Consider the following 15,407-nt stretch of genomic DNA (forward strand, 5'->3'; position numbering starts at 1 on the left):
TACACACATCTACAGGCAAAGAAATATCTGTGCATGTACGTGCTGTCTGGTTGATTTTATCACAGAGTGTGTGTATGTATGTTTTGCTGTCTCTGGAGTGAGGTAGGTACATCACCACAAAAACACGTATCTGTGTTGTTGTCGATCCTGAGATGGCGGTCATTGACCCTCCTGCAAATAACAAAATCACAGACAGACGTGATAGAACTCCACACACCCCTAAGCCACACCTCCTGCAGACTGACCCAAAGTTCAATAACTCCTGCACCATGTGAAAAACAGAGAAGAAAAAAAAGCTGTGCCACTAACCCCATTAACCAGTGCCCGCCTATATATAAGAGTACCTGTGAATGAAATGAGAGCTAACCTGGCAAGTTTGTGTTTAAAGTAAGAAGAAAGGATTTTGTCACCTTCTCCATCCCAACGGGATCATAGCTGCTTGGTAAACATATTTTCATGTATCTATTTTTTTTCCAGTTAGTTATATTATATTATAATTTAAAATACTTTGATGTTGCATTGTGAAAATTGCTGTAACTTTTAGGAAACATTCATGAAACATTTCCCCGAAGGTCCTTTGAAGATAACAGTTGCAAAAAGAACGGTTCACCTGATACTTCAGAAGATCACACTGTGATGTTGAACTTATCCTTCAGAGAACCTTCAGGGAATATTTAGGGAACTGTGTGCATCCATGGTATCACCACCCACAATAGGGTTGGAGAGGTTTGGGTAGCTATTACCCTAATAATTCTGTTGAGGTCTCTGGCCAATAATTCAAGATTTCGTCCTTGATGAAGAAAGGCCATGATACCTGGAGTAAAGAAATTAGGGAATTGCTCTGGAGGTGGTTCAAAATAAGTGCCCCAGGAACTGGGGCACTGCAGCTCAGCCCTTATAAGGCAACAGAGTGCCACTTCCACATGGGTCCACCACCAGCAAACTGCCAGGTGCGATTTTAGACATGATCTAAAATTGACTGTAATTTTTTATCATAAAAATATGATAAGAAATTACTACATTGGAACCAAAATTAAAATATATTTTTCTCGTTAAACTACGACTAAATAGGTAAAGATGAGCCCTGCTGGTTATCGTCTGATTGTGAAACACAGCAAAGTTTTTGATGAATGCCTCTCTTTGGAAGTCAAGGTTTTAAAAGTATTGCTACTTTCTACTTTCACTTCTGTCCCAGAACCACCTAATCTCTGGGCGTCTGTCTGCACCGGACGAAGGGGGCGGGGCAGAGGCGTCACGTCATATCAGCCGCCGCGCTCCGATTGGCTGCCGACTCTCACCCGACACAGCTGAGATTGTTTTCTGCAGAGGAAACTGCTGTTCTTGTTGGTACGATCAGCCCTTCTTTACTCGCTGAATGAGGCAGCACGGTGTGTTTACCGAAGAAGATATGAACAGAACAACGTCATTCGTGTGACTGTTGTAGAGAGCAGGAAAACAAAGCGGGGGGGATCCTGGCTGCATGAGCAGGCGTGGAGGTTTCTATTTGAATCAGACTCTGAAACCGTCTAGAGAGCAAGGTAAGGGGGCTAGAATCCTGACTCTTCTCACTTCAATCCTTTTCTTTTTTTTTTCAGCATCACCCTAATAAGACTTATCTCTTTATGACAAATAGAGCAAAAGTGCCAAATGCCCAGACTAGAAGACCACTGCTGGAGCTGCTCTTGTTCACCAAAGGCTGAGACCAAGCATTCGTCCGGAGCGAACTGGTTCGCTTCCAAAGCTGAAGAGATGATGTCCATCATCACCGCGATGCTTGGCAGCGCCTACGGCTCCCTGCACGACGTCCGCACCGCCAACCTCATCCGAAGGGGTCTGGTCCTCTTCACAGTGGGGGCATTTCTGGCGCTGGTGCTCAACTTGCTGCAGATACAGAGAAATGTCACTCTGTTTCCCGAAGAGGTGATGACAACTCTGTTGTCATCTGCCTGGTGGATCCCGCCATGCTGCGGGACAGGAGCTGGTGAGTGGCCATTCACTTTATAAAACACTTTCCTACCGTGTGTCAGTGGTTGCTAACTTATGGACAAAATGACACATTAGCCTTTAAACTAATAATGTATTGAGCAAGTAGGGCGCTTCCTTCTGTTGTTCATTTCCTTGCAGATACATAAGGTTATCATTCACAAGCTACAGTCTAAATTTGGTATGTCAGCCAGCTTGTTATCAAAAAACCTGAGTATAGACGCGTAATAGAGATGCCTGCCTTCTGATTGGCTGCTCACTACGTGAGGTGTGCGCTCATTGGTTGATGTCATAACGGGTGAGTTGAAGGCCCTCCCTGAAAACCCCGGACACATCCGTGTTTGGCTCCTCCCCCCATGTGCTGCGAGGCAGAAAGAGAAATGAAACAAAAAATGATGTTGAGTTTTTTTTGTCTTTTATTTAACTGTATAGTTCCTTGAAATGGATTTTTGTATTTCCTTTCACAAAATTAGAGGAAAAGGCAGCTACTGTGTACTGCATTGAATTAAATAAAAGCCATTAAAACAGTTATACATTGGGTTATGTAATCTAAAATAACAAGCAGAAATAAATTAAACAAATGTTCCTTAACATATTTTAACTACACATTTCTATTTTAATAAATGTTAAGTCTTCCATGCTGTAAAAGGTTGTTATTATAAATTAGGCTGAGTTTGTAACATAAAGAAATGCACAGGTGGTTTTATGTTGGAGATTTCCAGATTCCCTTTGTGTGAACTAGTTAATTAGGACCAGTCTTGGGTTAGATGCTTAACAGTAAGCTATTGATTAAGATGGCTATATTAAATTTATATTAAAAATATATTTGGTGTCATTTTGATTTAGTACACAAACCTAAGACAAAACGAAAAATAAATATCAGCTAGATTTACTGGCAGTTTTCAGGGTAATCTGTTTATTGTCCAGAATAACAAACTTTCAGTATTATTTTTTTTATATAGAGCCACACACATAAGACAACTATATTAGCTAGTTAATTTGATGGACTCACAGAACTTGTAGATTGTCAACAGTGGTTTCCAGAACGCCTTACCTTGACATCCAGGATTCATGTTAATCTAGTTAGTTTAGTTTACAAATATTTCCATAGCACCAGATGTTTGTCTTGTGAGGTAAAAGTGCAAGAGCCTTCTTTTAGCCAGCTGTCAGGCAGTGTGCAGCGACATGTTGGCAGGTTTTCTACATAACCTGATAAAATCTTTAAAAGCATTGTTTATTTCACGTGTTGCTTACGTCGCGTGAGTTTCTATCGTGTTGCTGAAAAGTTGTCCTTACTTCCTGCCTTCATTTGGTCCTTTGTTTTTTTTTTCTTTCCTCACTTTCTTCCTTGTGTATTTCATTCTTTTCTTAACTCTATCTGTCATTTCCTAATTTGTGTCTTTTTATTCTTCTTGAAACAGCGTGTAAGTATAATGAAATGAATTTTGTTCAGTTTTTAACCACAGAAATGGTGAAGTTCAAACTTGATATTTTTGGCACGTTTTAGCTACAGATTTCAATGTATTTTGTTGAGCTCTGACAAATGAAGGAAGATATTGAAGTTCGGATATTTGAGATATTTTGGAAAACTAGGTCTTGTTTTCCTTCACAATTATCCTCCAATTTGTATTGATCTTTGTAATAAAATCTTAATAAAATACATTACAGGCTACAATATAAAAGTTAAAGGATTTGAATACTTTCACAGTGCTCTGCATGAGTGCAAATGAGTCACTAAGTAAAAAAAAAAAAAACATGTTCAGCAAATAATCTTTCACAGCTTTCTCAGGATTGGCTCACTGTGGGTCACACAATTTTCTGCTTATCTTGTATAATTCAGGCCTGTTTGTTCCTCTTTTCTTTTTGTTGCAGCTGTTATCGGCCTTCTCTATCCCTGCCTCGACAGCCATTTGGGGGAGCCGCACAAGTTCAAGAGAGAGTGGGCCAGTGTGATGAGATGTATCGCAGTGTTTGTCGGAATCAACCATGCAAGTGCTGTATCCTTTCTCAAAGTGCTGATTCCCAAACCAAGTTCTTCTCAGAAGTTGTAGTAAATTCCTCCAGAGGATACGGTTTGGACACAATGACCGACTTTTACATTTGTTATTGATGGAACTCGGTCACAATCGGCCAGACAAATATTTGCTTGAGTCCTACACATCCTCCCGTTCTGACGTCAATCCGTTCGACTTTGCCCTTAACTTACGCTAACCCAGAAACTAGATTTCGCCAACAATGTGCAGCTCTCCCTGACCCTGGCCGCCTTGTCTTTGGGCCTGTGGTGGACATTTGACCGCTCCAGAAGTGGCTTTGGCTTGGGCATCACCACCGCCTTCCTGGCTACCGTTATCACACAGCTGCTGGTCTACAACGGAGTTTATCAGTGAGTCAAACAGTTTTCACTCACAGTGTTGTACGTGTTGGTCCAGAGACAGGAAACCTGGCTCTTGGGGGATTTAAGCTGACAGTAAAATTTTATATATATAGTCGCACATGCGTAAGGTGTAATTGCAGGACTTCTTAAGCTACATGTTCTCTTATTAACCTACTCAATATATAATATACACCCATATACACCATCATTCCGACAAGACTACAAAACCCAAAACGAAGGGGAGCAATGAAGCTATAAAGGTACTTATCACCTGACATCCATGCATTTCCTGCACATCTTCAAAATAAATCTGCTAGTGAAACTGACTTAAAACTATGTATCTATGTCATTAAAATCAAACTTCTCATTTAAGTATTTTCTAGCCCCTCTGTAAATTTGTAAAAGTGCATATTTAACGTTTAGCCTCAAATAGGGGTTTCAGACATTAACTAAAATCCTCCATCAACAACATTTTCTGAAACCTAAACTGTAGGAGGCATTGTAGTTAGGTAATCGCAATTTTGAAACATTTTATACTTAACTGCCACAGTCTGCTTATCAAATTTAGCCAAAAAAGAAAAAAAAAAAAAATAAATGTCTGTGGACTGTTTTACTGCAATTTGTATGCACTCTAAATCCAGAACTGCTCAGTTATAAAATCTAAGTTTTTCTAAAAACCTTTACAGTTATTTAATAATCCGCTTTATTCCTCTTTTTCAGGTACACATCTCCAGACTTCCTGTATGTGCGCTCCTGGCTCCCCTGCATATTCTTCTCAGGCGGTGTCACTGTGGGCAACATCGGACGGCAACTGGCCATGGTAACGTTTGCTGCCTTTTCTTTTGGGTTTTTAATTCTGTACGAAAGGTTAAACTTGCAAACTGATGCCTAACGTAACATTTACATCACACAGTTTAAGAATGTTGGTTCTTAAACTTTCATACTTTTATCAAAGGCAGCAATAAAGCTGCCTTTGATAAAAGTATGAAAACCCTTTGTTTCTGCTATTGATTATCTGTATCATTCCCATTGACCAATCAGAGGCCACTTGGTTGTCAAAGTAGTTTTTCGCTCCAGATGTTTTAGTGGAATACGTCACATAATTGACTTGATGTTGACTACCAAGCTGAAATTCTGAGATCTCTTTTATTCTGCTGTATTTGCTCAGAATAACTCCACTCCATTTATCTCCATCAACTTCCATACCACTTATTAATCAAAATAAAGACTTTTAAAGGGCTCCTATTCACCACATATGCTTTTTTAGCACTTGTATAGCAGAGCCACAGAGCTCGCAAATAAGATTGTGAAATGGTTTAAATTTTCTGCAAAGAGCATTGCATGCTTCCCCCCTCCCTCCTCCCCCCCAGTCCCCTTGCTTTTCTGTCATAATTATCCCATCAAGTCAGCTTTGATGTCTTCATTAAGCTTGTGCCTGGAAGCCTCACCTCATTCTGTCTGTAAAGTAAGAGTCCCGTCACTCCCTCAGTTTGACTCAGCGAGAGCGTGAAAGCAGATTAAGAGCTCTTGTTTTTCACAGTCGCTGCGAGGCGCTGAGAGCTAGTCAGGACTCGGCTGACCAGAGGGTCATTCGCTGCTTGTTGTTTTTGTTTGCGATGAGGCCTGTGGAATGCTGGCACAAGTCTGAACGTGGGGGTTTTGTTCGCTGTTTTTTTTTTTTTTTTCCCCTTTTCCTCCTTCTGGTGCTTCGGCTAAGGATCAGGGGGCGAATTAAGTTGTTGTTTTATGCGCCACCATTTTTTTTTGTTGTTTTCAGAGCATCTTTATTAAGATTCATATGTAAGCCTGTTATGGTGGAAAAAAAAAAAATTTTAGCAGAATTTTCCCACATGCAATCTATTAAGGACTGCTGTTTTCACTATAGTTTTAGAGTTAATAGTGCATTTATTTGCTGGTTGTCAATCAAATCCAAAATAAAAGTATGTCAACATTATATTATTGAATATAAAACCCATTTATTTTTCAGGAATTTTGGTTTTGATCTTTAATTAAATTAAGAACCCAGCACTTCTGGGGGGATCATACCTATTTTTCTGTTAATATATATCCAGACTATAAAGTTCTAAAATATTACATTATCCTTTAGCCCTGCATATTTTAATGGAAAACTCATACATATAATTTTGCAAGCCAAACGCACAACATTAGCCTATGACTGAAAATTGACATTAGCCATAGACTTCGATACAATTCAATGTCTCTACTCGTGTATTTGAGTTTGTGTTCTTCTTCTCAGCTGATTGCTTTCACCTTTGTCTTTCCTCAGGGTGGCGTTGAGAAACCCCACATGGACTGAACCGTGAACTGCACAAGTGCTATAGAGGAAGACCTTAAGCGAAGAACATTTTAAGCAGAAATGGATTAACGGGAAAGGAAGAATGAGAAGGATAACCTGAGAGAAACCGACTCCTTGTTTTCGACTCCATCCTTTGTTCTAATAACAAAGTACAGGTCAATTCTGCCCCATCCGCTAACGTGCCATGCCCTTCGAATCTTCTTGCAGCCAAATGAATCGCCATTCTCGATGTCCTCCATTAGCATTAAGGCATCCTTCGCACTGAACTGGAGGATGGACTTGGCCTTGTTTTGATTTTGTTCTGCTTTGTCTCATGTGACAAATGGACACACAATGATTTTGTTTCATGAAGTAGACTCCTGTGTGCGCGAGTGTTTGAGTGTGGATGTAGTATGGTCTTGGCAGAAAAGACTTGACGATTTTGCAAAGATGTCTTGAGATTTTCTTGGGGTTTTCTTTGTTTTTTTTTTAACCTGACTGAAATATGGTCATAAAAGGGAAATTTAGTCTGAGTGAGGACACGCCTGTCTTCACTCTTTCATAGAAATGTATTCAGCGGTATTGCATGTTTCCCATCAAACCAAATTAAAGTATTTATTTTTAGAAAGTTTTCACTAAACTAGCAGACGCATGTGGGATACAGGTTTAGACTCTTCTTTTCTTGAGGAACAGTTTGGGAAGTTATTTGCTTTCTTTCAAATTTTAACTTTAGCTGAACTACTTGAGATTGTGTAAGTAAAAAATACGATTTCTCAAAGGTGAATTTTAATGTACAGTTAATTTAGACTTGCTTTAAATTTTCAAGAGCCTCCATATTGTAAATGCAATTTATAAGCTCCAGTTCCCTCACCTCATCAAAGTTGGAGCAAAGTTTTTATACGAGGCCTTGCAGATTAGATGCGATATGAGTAAATAGTTGCAGGATTGCTTATTTCTTGCATCAGACCTCGCAGGGTTGCAGATCTGCAGCTGGACTTTTCTAAGAGTTTCTTATTTGGAAATTGCGCTTTGAACTTGGGGAGCAAAAAACAAAAATGCTTAGCTTTTCTGCAAATGGCAAAATGGGTTTGTTGCTTGGTTAGTTCCAGTAAAAATGAAGATGAGCTTTGTGCATTTGTTTTCTGGATTTCAGAGGAAAGCAAATGGTTTCCCACAGTGTTGGTTTATGTAGACGTGGATAGTTGAAATGAAAAGCAAAATGGTGGTATGTAAAAAGTGCCATTGTTCAGAATACTCTATACTAAGTGAGTATAAGCACATGCATTTGTGTTTAAGAGGTACACTGTAAGATATTTGGGGCACCTCATGCAAAACTTGACAGCTTCTTCTTTGATTTTATGTTTTGCTTGTAAAAAAAAAAAAAAAAAAGTACAATATTGACTTACAATTGGTTGTCAGTACAATATCTATTTTTTTACAGACTGTATTTTCTACTGTTTTAGATCCGGGCAACAAAAAAACAAAAAAAAAAACAGGATGGTAGTTGAAAGGAAAGAAGAATGTCCCATAAGTATATAACCTTTAGGAGCTAGATGTCTCGTAGAATCATGTGATCACACTCATTTTCCCAGTCACATCTTTAAAAAAAACTCACTTCAACAGTTTGGGAACATGCACCGATCAAATGTGTGGGCGAGACATTATTACTTAAGATTTGCAATCTGTGATTGCCTGTGTTTTATAGAATTTAGTGCTTTTGTCACTATAAGGGTTTAGTTTCCTCCTTTTGTGTAGAGATATTGTCATTAGCGCTTGTACGTGTAAAACATTCTGCCGATGTAATCACACAGGTATTGCCACACTAGACCGACAGTATGTTTAGTGTTTAGGGGTCAAGAGGATTAAGTGCAATCACACCACACATGAGCCGATCATTCTTATTTATTATTATTCTTGACAAAAGGCTTAGAAATAATCTATGTACATGCAGTGTGAGTTGATTGGAGAAAAACAACAAAAAAAAAGCAATAACGTCGTTTTGGTTTTTTTGTCAGATTTCATGCCTTTGGAGTCAACACCAATGACTCTCACCAGACGAGATAAAAATAAAAAAAATTCTATGTTGTGTCAAACCATTGATTGAAGTTCATTGTGTAGCATTATCTAAGGATACCTGATATATATATTTTTTGAAATGTGTTCGGTGGCAGACCGCTCCAAGTGGAGTCTGCATTCATTCAGGTATGCTAAACAAAAGAGGAAGCTTTATTTATTGTATTTTTTTTTCTTCTGATGCGGCATATCACCTTGTTTTGATGTGTTTTAATTCTGTCTTAAATTTGAGCGATGTATGTTTTTTTTTGCTACCTTGAGTTCAAGTGAAAAATAAAAAATAAAAACTGACTATCTGTGTTGTCATTAGAATCATGAAGGGATGAAAGAATGAATTTTTTATATTTAAACAATGTTTAATACTGAAAATCAAAGTATATAGAAAATGCAGTTTTCACCGAATGATTTAAGAAAAAAAGTCTATGATAACATAAGTGAAAAATCATGATTATTATTTTTATTTATTTATTTCGAACATGATAGACATAAAATCACACACATGAACCAGGAATGCAAAATACATTTTTGTGCAATAATCTTAACGTGCTCGGATGATTTCTTGTATGATGCAGATACTGTCTAATAATTCTGGTTCTACAAATTATACACATCACTTTGCTCTTTATTCAAAACAACTGCCTAATTGAGTTTTACATCAGATTATTTTCTTAAATAGTGATCCGAGTACATTTTTTATGTAAAAAAAAAAAAACACCAGTTGATTCTTTAAAATGAAGTCAAATATTAATTTGTATTGTAGTAAAATTATCTGTCTTTCCAACTTAATCACCACTTTCAGTGCCAGTGAAGCTTGAAAATTGAGAAAATCTCCTTCCTCCACAGAAAGTGGAGGAAGGAGATTTAGTCACATGAGACCAAACCTGAACGTTTTTCTTTGCATACGTGTTTGGTAAAAAAAAAATTTCAATGCAACACGGTGGTGGTAGCGTCATAAAAGGGAACTTGGCCAGAGTTGATAAAAGAAAGACGGTTGCAGCTACATGAAGGAAAACGGCAAAAGACTTCAGGTTGGGGTGTAGGTTCGCCTTCAGGCTCTTTACACTATTCTGTTTTTCATAGAAACAATCAAAAATCACATCCTTCTCCTTATAGAGCAGCTATGCTAGAGTTTTTGCTTGCACGTCAACGTTTTTTTAGTTTCAATTTCACAAGTTAGGAAAAACACATCTTGTCCTTCGGAACAATGGAACCATTTTCACCACAAATGTTACACAGGGAAGATTTCATTGAATCCCGTTACTGAAAAGCTATATAAAACAGTTACAGTTTGCAACTCACTGATTTTAAACAGTTTCTGAAATAAAAGTTGAAAGACAAATAAAAAACAACATCTCTTCCATTGTTGGTGAAAACACAACTAACCCAAACAGCGTTTACTATAGCCCCTTGAATTTATTGAAGTCTCAGACTATATCAGAATTAAGCTGTCTGGGGAGCTGGTGACTGTCTCTGCTGCCACGGCGAAGCTCAATGGATGAAGACGCTCTTTTGTCCCTGCGCTCTGTCAGTCCCCAAAGCCACCATGATGTCTTTGGCTGCATCTTCCTTCTCCTTCCTCTTCTTTGTGGGACCATCACCAATGAGCCAAATAGACCTGAAAATGCTGCCCTCCCACTTGTGTGTCACTGGGATCATAAGAGACTGCCCCTCCTGCTCTTCCTGCCTCTGTCTGCCCCATCCCAGAACACGCCTTTCTGCAGGGCAGCCTTCTATTTATACCTAGTGGGGGACTGACAGTTAACCTTTTGCACTGGGGGAAAATTTCTGGGAGAACAGCCAATGTCTGGAGGCTAGTCTGAATAAACCCTCTGTCTATTTATCTATGTATGGAAGTCTGTCTGTCTGTGTATATATCTATATATATATAGATATATATCTATATATATATAGATATATATCTATATATCTATATATATATATAGATATATACATATAGATATATACATAGATATCTATATATATAGATATATCTATATATAGATATAGATATATCTATATAGAAATATATATATGTGGCAATGATCCAGCGCCACATGCCCTCTCTCGCTCCTCTAAGGAATGGTAATTGGCTGACTTTCAGCCTCTTTTCATTTACAGCCACAGCAAACTGAAAGACTCCATTAAGGCACCTTCTCTCTGCCAACAGCACCACCACCCTACCCCCTCTCACTCATAAGCTCAATCCTTCCTCCAGGGCACTGAGACGGGCCAGGCTGGGCCCCAATCTGATCTATCGGTTTGCCCCTCTCTAGCTCTGTCCTGGCAGACAAACACCGACCCGAGCTGCATTCTGGTGGCTTTAAACCCCCCCCCCCCCCCAAAAAAAAACAGGGGAGCTCTGAATGTAGATCTGCTTTTGACTGTTTTATTTCACACTTCACTTTTACGTCTTAAAAAAAAAAAAAAAACTATTGTTTTGAAACAAATACGGAATGGAGTCAGTTAGGTCGAACGGTCTCTCTCATCCTGATGGCCCCAGCTGAGGTGAGATCAATCTTTATTGATTGGAAGGGAAGGAGTTGCAATAAAGCAGCAACAAGATAGAAACATCCACCATGCAACGCATAAATGAACAAAAACGTACAAATGTGTAAAAAGGAAACGAAGAAAAAGAAGACGGAAGTTTACATGAATTGGACATTGCTTTTGGGCTTTGAATGATTGGTTTGAACTCCTCTATTTTTGGAGGAGCGCAACATACAACTTCAATGGTTGTAAAAGAAAACTATCAATTTATTGTGTTACACAGGTTTAAATATAACCTCGCACCCCTGCTAATATTTAAGTTGAATGTTCTATAACAAGTTATTGCAAAACTAAACAGCTGAAATTCTTGGACATTTGACCTCTTGATTTCATGCTATATCCAAAGCCAGGTTTGATATATTGCTAGCGATTATGATTCACAATTCCCTCTTGTGGTCACAGAAAGCTTAACAGAACCGCAGAATAACCCTACCACCACCGAGCTCGACACCTGAAAATATTTTTTCTTAGTGGCCAAATAGTCCAATCATTATGTCATTCAATTAAAAACACAAGCTTCTCCAGAAACTATTTGACTTATTCGCGTGGACAGCTGCTCTTAGTTGACCTTAGAGGTGTCTATATTGCAACAGGTGGTTATTCTTTGGCTTGCTTCTTCTCAGTCAGTGGTCATGTTAAACTCCCATTATTGTAATCCCTGATAGTGGTGTTCCATCATCTTTATCTGCTTTCAGGGTCCTGGGTTACACCCGACCAATTTCATTTCCTGTGACAGTGAGGCTTTGACTCCGATGGTTGAACCTTGGACACAGCTGGGTGTTTTGGCAGGACGATGATAATTCCAAATACAATTGTAATAATAATTAATACACAACATATATATTGTTCATTTTTACTAAGTAGCTTTGATTAAGGAATTATTGAAATCTATAAATATTACTTAGCAGCTTTCCCATGTGAAACTACCAGTGTTTCATGACTAAACAAATATATATAAAACTGTTTAAAATAAAGAAAAACAAAGTGACACAAATAAAAGCAAATACATAGGGATATTTAAAAGGTTCTTAATGAAAACAATGTGTAAATAAGAATCTCTTCAGTTGCTGTTTTTATGATAAAATGACTGTGTACACATTTCATAATATAAAAAATTATCAGCAGATCCAATGTTTCTCCTTCACACAAAGTCATTTAAATTGCTCAGAGTTTAACAGATATTAACACAAGTAGTTGTAATATTTGTTCTGTTTTCTCCTAATTATCATATTGTTTTATTGTTGTTTTATTTTTGTGCAGCACTTCGACCAGCTGCTATGTCGTATTTTAAGTGTTTTAGAAATAAAGTGGCATGGTGTGGTGATACATTAAAAAGTGAACAGTTTTTTTTTTTTAGTTTTTTTTTTATCCATAGCTTAACTTTTGTTTTTCTCTCCCTTGTGTCACATCTAGTTGGGTGAGTAAAAACTAAGTATCCTGAACGTGTGTACTAAACTCCGTCGGCATACTTTCATATTTATATAAAACATGTTTTATATAAACATATATAAAAGATGTGGAAAACAACTCAACTCTTACAACTCACACATTATTAAGTGTGCATTCTAAGTCACTTCAAGTAAGTTTTAAAAAGTAAGTTAATTTAAAGAATGCTTTAAATCAGCTTTAGTCATATTTGTGACCTTTTCTTGAAAACCTTCCACTCTACAATTTTTCTTTTAACCCACCATGCTTTTGAGAACTTCTCAAAATCCATCTAAAAATGTTTTTGCAATAAAGCACAAATTACATATAAGGAAGCTTTGCCTCCAAATAAAGTGAAGAAATTGTCTTTCCTGTTACCACCAGATGACAGTATTTTTCCTCTCAGCCAGTCTGGACAAGACATATGTGGACCCCTAGTGGAGGGACAGGGAACTGAAATGTCTTAAAAAGCTTTCTCAAACCAGCAGTTCTTCAACATTTTTTTTTTTTTTTTTGATAATGCAAGTGTTCTTTGTCTTTATAAATCATAAAATGAGTGCTCTTCTGTAATCTGAGAAAATAAGCTCTAAAGTGTTAAAATTGCATGTCCGAGTGAAGAAAGCACATTGATAACTTAAAAGATTTATATATAATTTCCTTAAAGTCTGATGGACATACATTTTTGCATTTGAAAAAGATGCATTATTAAGTGGCAGCAGGAATATTATTGTTGGAATATTTAACTGGCGCTGCAGCGAGCAAGCCGAGTTACATGCATGATGGAAAAGGTCAATGAAATAGATTGAGAGTGGAGAAAATCCTTGCACACTCTTATTTCTCCGCCAAAAGGTCTTCGGCAGCATTAATGTGCTGCTCCCTCTGATAGATAATGAAAGATTGCGTGTATGTATTAGTGATGGAGGGAGAGAGGGGAGGAAAGTGAGGAAGGGGGCCGTTTAGGTCTACTGAGTCTTCATTACACCAGAGCAGAGTCCACTCCTGTCCACTCCTGTCCTCCCTGGCCGGCACAGGCTCATTGCCTGTGCCGGCCAGGAATAATGAATTACAGTTGATGCCATGGGAGAGAGGGAGGAGGGTGAATGACTGGAGTCCATTTTAGATCAAATTACGTCTCGGATCCCATTCAAATGGCAGTCTCAGGCTACTCTTTGGCTTCTCTGTGTACCTCTGTCTGCAGGGTAAATGATCCGTTCACACCTCTTTTCCATTAAAGCATGTTTAGAGGCCATTATTCCCACTTTTCCTGCTTTGCTCCATGGTAAATTACCCAAAAATAAATAATAAAAAAAAAACAACAACACTGATACAGCATCAACTTTAAAAGGATAAACAGCCATCGTCGTGATCATCACGGTGGAGTGGAGGATTTATCAGTTCAGTCAGCGAGCTCAGCCACATCCATGTTGCTTTCCTCCTCTTCCTTCTGCAGGACAATAATAAAAATGACAGCGTAAACCTGTAGTGATGCCACATTATGCATGCCATCCAAGCAAATTCTTGCCAGTGTAAATTAAACACACCTAGAGCATCTCACAGCACACAGATCGGACTCTGCGATATCAGCCAGGCCAATGACGTTGAAAATTAATGGAATAAATCAAGATCCATTCCACTATCTGTCTCGAAGTCGACCAATTTTAGGAACTCAACGACAGAAAGGCTAAAAGTAGAACACGGGTCGACAGGCTCAAAATTTACTTGAGAGGAAATCAGAAAGCAAAGAACAAAAGAGAGACAAGTTTTGTTTATTTATTGGAATTTAACGTGCTAGACCAACACAATGTAGAGGACAACTGCAAAAAGAAATTAAAAGGACGCATGATTTTTGATTTTTTCTTCTTTTTTTTTTTGGTTTTCAAATATCTTGAGAAGTGTTACATCCATACATTTATGTTAAGTTCCCAACACCTTGTCGAACTGCTTTTCCTGTAACTACAGCTGCTGTTATTTTTTAGGATTTCTTTTAGACACTGGAATTGTTGCCCAAATAGCTCAAGCTCAGTCAAACTAGACAGAGAAGCATTTGATAACAACAATATCTGAGCCTTACATATTCGAAATCAAATTTTAGTCAGGACTTTGACTAGACCATTCTAACTCTTGAACATGCTTTGGTCTGGCTACATGTTTATTCTGCAGCCTCTGGCAGGATTGATTTCTTCCAGTATTTTTGGACTGACTGCAAAAGAAAAGCATCCCCACATTATAATGCTGCCACTACTGTGTTTAGTCATGATGACAGTGTTCTGGATGTTTTAGACCAGGACTAAAGTTTCGTACGTTGGCAAAAAAAAAAAAAGTTTTGGATCCGAGTGCCTGTCTAATGAACCTCCAAGGTCGTAAGGGACCAGCAGTAGATATACTGACATGAACTCAATGACAGGCGGACTCCGTTTGATAAGGTGGATTTTTAGGACAAGCTGGTTTTAGGATTTTATTTGTGGGGAACGAGAATATAGGGGTTGGACATAAATTCACACCACACTACAGATTTCTATTTAAATATTTTCTGTGTCATTTCCATTCCTTGCATTAGTACCTTATGTTGGTTATCCCAAAATGAGTCCCAGTAAAATACAAATTTAGCATTAGTTATAAGTCAGAACTGAGCACATTCTAAATATTTGTAAATCTTACACAATAAGTCTATGTGCTGTCATTTTGAATAATGTAAATCAATGGACACTT

At 38.0% G+C, this 15,407-nt stretch overlaps 2 protein-coding genes across 3 annotated transcripts in view; one reads left to right on the forward strand and one right to left on the reverse strand.

The window, feature by feature from the left end:
• Nucleotides 1-336: 336 nt before the first annotated feature.
• On the forward strand, nt 337-9,017 carry insig1 (insulin induced gene 1). 2 transcript variants are annotated; one of them, XM_088001216.1, is made up of 8 exons: nt 337-442; nt 1,196-1,347; nt 1,445-1,538; nt 1,634-1,981; nt 3,856-3,980; nt 4,200-4,366; nt 5,078-5,177; nt 6,645-9,017. In XM_088001216.1, exons 3-8 carry the CDS (start codon nt 1,481-1,483, stop codon nt 6,672-6,674), a joined length of 828 nt encoding a protein of 275 aa, XP_087857342.1. In that variant the 5' UTR covers nt 337-442; nt 1,196-1,347; nt 1,445-1,480; the 3' UTR covers nt 6,675-9,017. The 2 variants fall into 2 exon arrangements, with proteins under 2 accessions (XP_087857342.1, XP_014861804.2); XM_015006318.2 differs by having other exon boundaries at nt 1,196-1,538.
• Nucleotides 8,879-15,407, reverse strand: part of LOC148153410 (uncharacterized) — a 440,640-nt gene continuing 434,111 nt past the window's right edge. Inside the window, exon 2 of the mRNA XM_088001217.1 lies at nt 8,879-9,017. The gene's annotated coding sequence lies outside the window, so the exon portion shown is untranslated. The remainder of the gene's footprint in view (nt 9,018-15,407) is intronic.

The sequence above is a fragment of the Poecilia mexicana genome, unplaced genomic scaffold (genome assembly GCF_051168715.1).
Source record: "Poecilia mexicana isolate PSO_F unplaced genomic scaffold, ASM5116871v1 scaffold_20, whole genome shotgun sequence".
Classification (NCBI taxonomy): domain Eukaryota; kingdom Metazoa; phylum Chordata; class Actinopteri; order Cyprinodontiformes; family Poeciliidae; genus Poecilia; species Poecilia mexicana.